Source organism: Myotis davidii, unplaced genomic scaffold (assembly GCF_000327345.1).
Source record: "Myotis davidii unplaced genomic scaffold, ASM32734v1 scaffold513, whole genome shotgun sequence".
NCBI classification, from domain to species: Eukaryota; Metazoa; Chordata; class Mammalia; order Chiroptera; family Vespertilionidae; genus Myotis; species Myotis davidii.
The window spans coordinates 66,910-74,647 of record NW_006284436.1 but is presented as its reverse complement, the minus strand read 5'-3'; the positions used below and the strand labels follow the sequence as shown (position 1 = coordinate 74,647).

Below are 7,738 nucleotides of genomic sequence, written 5' to 3'. Positions count from 1 at the left end.
AGGAGCCCAGGCCAGCCCCCAGGACCTGGGTGTAGGGCCGATTTTCAGCATCAGGACTCAGCTGTAGATGGGCTCCTGGCCACAGGAGCCAGGCAGAGCGTCAGTACCAGGACGCAGGACAGATAATGGCCACATAGGACCACTCAGTGGGTTCCTCTGTGCTGTTATTGTGAGCTCCTTCAGCTACCCCACCTTTCAGAGAAAAGGTCATTCCCAGAGTCGGGTGGGGCAGTCGCACCTGGGGATGCAGCCTCTCACCTAAGTCTGTCCCAGCAGTTTGGGAAGCGAGGTACCATCACCGATGCTCCTGGCTTTGACCCCCTGCGAGATGCCGAGGTTCTGCGGAAGGCTATGAAAGGCTTTGGTGAGCGGTCCCAATGGCTCAAATGGCCACCCATCCCCCACCCCCACCTCAAGCAGTTACCCAGTGGCTCTGTGGGCTGGGGTTGCGGGGTCAAGACAGCCTGGCCCTAGTGGTAGTGGAGAAAGATGGATGTGGGGTGCATTGGGGTGCCCAGAAGAAGGGGAGGAGCCACGCCTAGGGAGTATCCAGCTGCAGAGCATCCCACGGCCCCCAGCCCTGCCCACTCCCACCTCTTCTTCCTCCAGGGACTGACGAGCAGGCCATCATCGACTGCCTGGGGAGTCGCTCCAACAAGCAGCGGCAGCAGATCCTCCTGTCCTTCAAGACAGCGTATGGGAAGGTGAGGGTGCCGGGGAGGGTCCAGGGAGGCTGGTCCCCCTGCATGAGGCGTCCTCCAGCACAGCCCTGCTCTTCCCTGGGGCAGTGAGGCACATCAGGGTGTTCCTGCTGCCCATCCAGCCAGTGGCCTCGGCTGATGGCGCCTTCTAGGGGTGAGCGATGCTCTGAGGGAGAAACCGGAGTCCACAGGGAACGGAGATTTGATGACAGGCGCCAGAGATCGGGGTTCTTGCCCTGGCGCTGCCATGATCACTGAGCCCCTAAGCAAAGTATTCCCTCCCCCTGGCCTGGTCCCCTCCTGGGAACCTGGCTGCTGTCCTGCCCTCTTCATGGCCACCCTGGAGGCTTGGCTGGTAGAAGGGCTTGAAGGAAAAGGCTTTCAGGACTGAACAAATGCAAGGGGCATATTTTGAACTTTGAATCTTTGGAAGGTGAAACCTGGGTAAGTATTGAGTAGGCTAGTGTTCCAGCATCAGTGTGCCAGGGCCCTCCGGGGACGGGTTCAGATGCAGCGCCAGTTCCGTAGGGCTGGGCTGGGGTGGAGGGTTGGCTTTTCTGCCAATGCTCCGTCCTCACATCTGTGAAGTTGTCCCTGTTTGTCCCCTGTGGAGTCTCTAAGTAGGGTTGTTGTTTGTTTGAATATCCAATCAGGATCTGATCAAAGATCTGAAATCTGAACTGTCAGGAAACTTCGAGAAGACTATCTTGGCTCTGATGAAGACCCCAATCCTCTTTGATGTTTACGAGATAAAGGAAGCCATCAAGGTGTGTAAGCGTGTGTGTGTGTGCGTGGTCACACTGTGGACACAGCCTGGGGGGGGCCTTGACCACGTGGTGTGTCTTAGCTGCTCACTAGCTGCTGTTGTCATTTTGGCTCCGACACGCCAACTGCTCTGGAAGGGGACCTCCCGGTGACTTCCCAAGAGGAAAGCCGAGTGCCATTCATTGTCAGGGAACATCCAAGTGTCTCCATCTTCACGACGTGGCGGGAGCTGGGGCTGTAGAGGGTTATGAGGCAGGGTGGCTCATCCTCATTCATTAGCAAATGACTGAAGCGCCCGGAGCACTTGAAGCAGAACAGTGAGGACTCGGTTATGAGCACAGAGAGGAACAGCCTGGCGTGGGGACAGTTAGGACGGGTGTCACGCGCAGGCACCACGCGGGAGCTCTCACCGCTGCTTCTAAGTCCACTCTGTGCTTCCGTCTGCTTCCTGCTCCCTCCTCGTCTGCTCAGCGAGGGTCCCTGTCCATTTGCCCGCCAGAGATCCGGCCATAGAAGAGGCCAGCGGCTCCTGAGTCCAGATTGTGAATGGCTCGGTTTGGTTTAGTGTCTGCCCAGCCTCTCAGTTGTGACCAAGCGGAGAATCCTCTGCATACCGTACACCCCAGGGGATCCCCAGACCCACAGTGGGGATCCCTGTGGATGGCAGGGCAGCCCACAGAGGGTGCTTTGGGAGGAATCTAACATTTCCTCCGGGGCGGAGAGACAGGCCGGGAGGCGCAGTGACCTTGCCTGCCCCCAGGAGGAGAGGGAGAGCTCTCGGTGTGGAGCTGCAAGGGAGAGGCCTCCCCTGAAACACCCTTTCTTCTACCGAGGGGTCAGGAGGCAGTTGGGGAGGGCACCTGGGAGTGGCCTCTAGACCTCTGCCCAGCCCCCGCCCCAGCCATTCATGAGGTGGTGGTGGTTGTGGGGTGCTGGAAAGAACCAGGTGTGGGGTCAGCTGTCACTGACTAGCTGTGTGTCCTTGAGCATCTGTAAAATGGGACTGTGGCTGCCCATTGTGTGGACCGGTGAGCTGAGGCCCAGAGGGGCTGAGTGGCGTGTGTACAGTCACACAGCTAGTCAGCAAAAGGGCGGGGACTCGGACCGACAGAAGCCAGGCTGGTGCCCTGTCCTTCGTCCTCATTGTCTCTGCCGTCCTCCCTCGTCCTCACTGTTGCTGCCTTTCCCTGGACGTCTGCCGATGCCCACGGTCCATTCTGAGGCTTGTTTTCCCACATGCCCACTCTCAGTTGTTTCTCATCTCATTCATGCGCTGAACTTGGGATAACACATTCTGAGTCCCCGTCTCAACCCACTTTGCCTGGGACAAGTCACTACCTCTCTGATTCTCAGGTTCCCGGTGGGTAAAAGCGGGACGATCCTCCATGTGGTCCCCTCAGCATCACGTCGCTGTCACCTGGTGCTGCCCTGGGGCTCGGAGGATGGCATGGCTGCTCTCAGAGGGACAGCACCAGGGGCTCTGTGACTTCTGTGGCTGGGATTTGTGCCCTGGGGAGCAGGGCAGTGGCACGGTGCCGGCTCTTTCCTGGGTGCCAGTGAGGGAGGTAACGAACCTGCGGTTTGCTGTGCCGTCTGCAGGGGGCTGGCACAGACGAAGCCTGTCTGATCGAGATCCTCGCCTCCCGCAACAACGACCACATCCGGGAACTGAGCAGAGCCTACCATGCAGGTAGGCTGCCCCAGGTCCCATGCCCTCCGCAGATCCCAGTGTGATCCAGCCTGGCCACACCCTCTCCCAGGGCCTCTGTTCCTTCCTGGATTCTCATCACCTCACTCCCCTGCCACAACCAGCACATGGGGCTTTGGTCCAAGACCCAACCCTGCCTGCTGTTTGCACACAGGACACTGACTAAAGGAAGCAAGGGCTGAGGAAACCTCTTAGGCATGGTTTGGGCCAAGCCTGGTGAGAGGCCAGGTCAGCCTGGCGTTCACAACCCCCCAGGATTTCCCAATGTGTGTCCCTGGAGAGCCACGTGGGCCACCTGTCTCCTCGAGCCCAGGACTCCCGGCTCTTCTCTTGCCAGTGCCCACTGTTGACTGTCTGCAGTGGGCAGCTCTGTCCACTGGGCTACAAGGTGGGCCTTTGTGTGTCCCCCAGAATTCAGGAAGACCCTGGAGGAGGCCATTCGAAGCGACACGTCAGGACACTTCCAGCGGCTCCTCATCTCTCTCTCTCAGGTACCTTCCCCACGCAGCGGAGAGGGCCTCCCTGGGCAGGGAGGGAAAGGATGGGGAGCGAGGGGCAACTCCAGGGAGTGGCCTTGACCACTCAGCCTGTTTCCTTTCAGGGAAACCGGGACGAAAGCACAAATGTGGACATGTCGCTCGTCCAGAGAGATGTCCAGGTGAGTGTGGTGGCCAATCAGGCACCTGCCTGGGCTTCCTGGGCGGGTGGGGGCCACTCCCTTGCTTCCTGAAGGAGGGGGTGTGGGATGGAACGAGAACCGACAGGAGTGGGTCCCGATGACGTGGCTTTCAGAGGCCCTGCTGCTCATCAGCGGTGCGGCCTCGAGCTTGTTTCCCTGCCTGTAGAGGGAGCTTCCGCGGGGACGTCAGAGTGGTTGGTAGGTCATGGTTACGAAGGTGGAACTTCGTGTGACCTGGCTCTTCTGCTGGTTGCATATCCATGATGTTTGCAAATGGGCAGAGTCCACACTTGGTTGTGAAGCTTTTGAAGGTTTGAGCCTGGAAACTAGCTGTCACGTTAGTTGTGCAGCCTTAGAATTCTGTCCTGTCCCCAGTCTGGTGTGAACTGCAGGACAGAGGGGGGCAAGTCCCCATTTCTCTCTTGGTCCAGGCGTCTGAGTGCCCCTCTGGGGGAGTGTGGGTTTCCCACTAACGAATTCAGAGCATCCAGCCTGGAGAGAGCCCAGCTCCCTGGTGGCTGGAGCGGCCATCCCTCTCCCTGTCACTGCCCCTGCCACCTCGGCAGGCTTCCCCGCACTGCCGTGGTCTCCCGTCTCCCCCAGCGGTCAGGTTGAAGAGCACCTCTGTGGAGTGCCCCTTGTCAGGGTCGGAGAGAGCCTCTCTTACAATCTGGTCCGTTTGCTTTCTGAGATTCAGAAAGGTTGACATTGTGCCCAGAGAAACGTGGAGGCAGAGTCTGGACAAGGGCCCAGCTCCTGGCTCTGTTCCTGCAGGGAGCACTGATCCCTGGTCCCAGGTGCCCTCCTGAGGGTCTGCGGTAACATCTCCCTGCTGGAGACACCCGCCCCCATTTCTAGACTCGGACAGTTTCAAAGCTCCGGGCTCGGGTTCTGGCCTCGGTGGGAATATTCCTTTTTCCTGTTTCCTGTGTGGGCTGTCTCCCAGCTGATGTGGGAGTGGCCTTAGTCTCAAGGACTCGTGCCTGCTGCTCTGCCTTCATGGCCTGGACCTGCTCCTGCCTTCCCTTGACCTGGGGTCTTGGAGCCCTTGATGGCCACCCTCTGCCCTGCATGTTGGTGCCTTTAGATCTAAAAGCTCTTACCTGAGTCTGGAAGGCACTTTTGAGCCATCTGTTGTAGAGGTTGCAAATTGGCAAATATTTTGGACTTGCACTTTCAAAATCTTAACAGGCAAATGCAAATTCTGCCCATTTGCAAACATAATGGCAATGCAACCCCGGGGAAGTGCCTCGCATATGAATCCCACATCTGTCACTGACGTATCAGTTGCTGTCATACTTACCTCACATGTTCCTCTGAAAAACTGGGAACTTCACTGAGAAATGAGCACCTGGCTGCTCGTGTGCAGTGGGCCTGGCAGAGTGAGCCTGCCTTGCTCGGTCACTGGACCCGGCTGGTGCTGAGAAGTAGCCGCCTCTGTGGTTAGCCTTGGTCCCCACCTCTCTCTGGCCCTGTATCCTCAGGTGACCTAGCTGCCCTTTGGGCTTTTGGGTTTGTGACCCCAAACCTAATCCAACGTTCACATTGTAGAGATGAGGAAACGAGGCTCTGAGAGGGCCAGCGGCCTGCCGAGAGCCCTGCGGCAAGTTGCCTGTGAGCAAGGGCTCCGGCCCAGGCCCCTCGTTCTTTTATCCTGGGTGCCACTGCGCCCTTCGTTGGGTTAAAGCAGCTCCTGCCCCATCCTGGCTCCCGTCGGCCTCGGTTCTCCTGGGTCTGAGTCCCCAGCTTCAGGATCCGTGATGTTGCCAGGGAAGGGACGTGCGGACGGTGTCTGGTCCTGCACAGTGAATGGAGCACAGCAGGGGCACTGGCCCTGTTCCGTTCCCCTCTGGGCCTGCGGGGCCCGGAGTTTCTGCCCAGCTCCTGTAGGGGACCTGGACCTGGTGTCTGGGTGAGCCTGCATGGCATGCCCATCTTCCCCTCTGTCTGTCCAGGAACTGTACGCAGCTGGAGAGAACCGCCTGGGAACAGATGAGTCCAAGTTCAATGCAATCCTGTGCGCCCGGAGCCGGGCCCACCTGGTGGCAGGTAAGGCAGCCCCAGACCTCCCGGGGCCAGGTAACCAGGGCAGACAAGGTACAACAGCAGCTCCTCTCTGCATGGGGCTGTCGCCTCCTCGTAGTAATAGGTAAATGGTGCCGGAGATGATTTGACTTTGGGTGGTGGGCACACAGTGCAATATCAAGGTAAGCCAAGATTTCAGGCAAACAATGAGCAAAGCATTTCCCTTCACCTTAAAAGTGGATTACAAATCTATTCCGACATCCTGTCTGGGTCTGTGTGACTATGGCCAGGTGATCTCGAACTGAAAAAGAGATTTGGCCCTGGCTGGATAGTTCAGTTGGTTGGAGCATTGTCCCAATGCCCCAAGCTTGCCGGTTCGATCCCTATTAGGGCACATGCAAGAATCAGCCAGTGGGCTCAGCGGGTGTGGCTCAGTGGTTGAGGGATTGATTCCTGGTCAGGGCACATGCCGGGGTTCTGGGCTCAATCCCCAGCAGGGGACGTGTAGGAGGCAGCTAATCAATGGTTCTTTCTCATCATTGATGTTTCTATTTCTCCCTCTCCCTTCCTTTCTGAAATCAATAAAAATGTATTTTTTTTTTTTTTAAAAAGACAAGGAGACAGTACCATAACCCACAGGGCTCAGCTTTGTAGTTCTTTCGGGCCGGGGTCCTCTGAAGTCAATAAAAACATATTTAAAAATAAAAAAAGCTTTTGAGGTTCTGGGATGGCAAGAGGTCCACTCAGGAGGTGTGACTCCCTATGCCTTCTACCCAGAGCCCTGGTCCCAGCGTTGTTTGCTGACAGGCTCAACAAGGCCATGAGGGTACGAAACTTCCCCAAGGTGGTGTATGTGTCACACTTTAACCAGCTGAGCTCCCCCGGCCAGGGCAAACTTAATTACCCCTTTAAAGGTACCTAGGTCTCTCCAACTACAGCCGCATTCTGAGGTACTGGGGGCTAGCACTTCATATGAATTTAGGGAGGATGACAGAATTCAGCCCACAACGTGTTCCTTCTCTCTTCTCACTAGTTTTCAACGAATATCAGCGAATGACAGGCCGAGACATTGAGAAGAGCATCTGCCGGGAGATGTCCGGGGACCTGGAGCAGGGCATGCTGGCCGTGGGTAGGTGTCCTGGGCCTGCGTGTCCGCCAGGACTGGCATGCACTGTAAGCTTTCAGGCTGCTCACCATCCTCTGTCGAAGGCAGGCAGAGCAGTGAAAGAACCACAGGACCCAAGATTGCCAAGTCCAGCGGCTACACGTGGGAGGTCGCCCTGCTCCCCCATCACCGCGTGGTTGCGCCCCCAGCCGCCTGGAGGTGTCTTGTTTCTATTTCAAGCGCAGCTCTGGGAAGGGCGTGCAGTGTGGGCATTAGTGGGAGAGCAACCAGCTGCCCTGCTGGGAGAGATGACTCACATCCTGCCAAGTTTCCTCTAAAAATACATCCCTGCAGGCAGTTGTCAGATGTTTGTGATGGAAACACGTGGTTGCAACAGCAACACCAGCCTCGCTGGAGGAGAGCTGGCCTAGCGCCCGGGCGACGGTGTGCGCCTGGCAGGCCCGCCCCCTGCCCTCTGAAGCCAGCACTCCAGGTCCCGCCCCTCAGGGTTGGCCCCTCTTTAAACCCACTTGGAAAACTCATGGTTTGTCCATCTTCTGCTTTGCTTTTCTTGGAGCTTCTGATGGGAGTGGTGACGAACCCTCCTGCTTTTCTGTGTGTCCCCTACGGTAGGCCTCATGGCCTGAGAACTCTGGGGAGACATCCCCCTCAGCCATCCTTTCTCTACAAGGTTCTCGGCATCTCCAGTTTGCCCCTCCCACCTGAGCAGCACCTCGGGGGTCGCTCCGTGTCTT

General features: G+C 57.6%; 1 protein-coding gene across 1 annotated transcript in view; it reads left to right on the top strand.

Moving 5' to 3' along the window:
• The window catches only part of ANXA11 (annexin A11), a 27,558-nt gene that overhangs the window by 17,137 nt on the left and 2,683 nt on the right, over nucleotides 1-7,738 (top strand). The window contains exons 6-13 of the mRNA XM_006754806.2: nucleotides 277-364; nucleotides 610-704; nucleotides 1,355-1,468; nucleotides 3,066-3,156; nucleotides 3,586-3,665; nucleotides 3,776-3,832; nucleotides 5,809-5,902; nucleotides 6,912-7,007. Coding sequence (XP_006754869.1) covers nucleotides 277-364; nucleotides 610-704; nucleotides 1,355-1,468; nucleotides 3,066-3,156; nucleotides 3,586-3,665; nucleotides 3,776-3,832; nucleotides 5,809-5,902; nucleotides 6,912-7,007 — 715 coding nt within the window. The remainder of the gene's footprint in view (nucleotides 1-276; nucleotides 365-609; nucleotides 705-1,354; nucleotides 1,469-3,065; nucleotides 3,157-3,585; nucleotides 3,666-3,775; nucleotides 3,833-5,808; nucleotides 5,903-6,911; nucleotides 7,008-7,738) is intronic.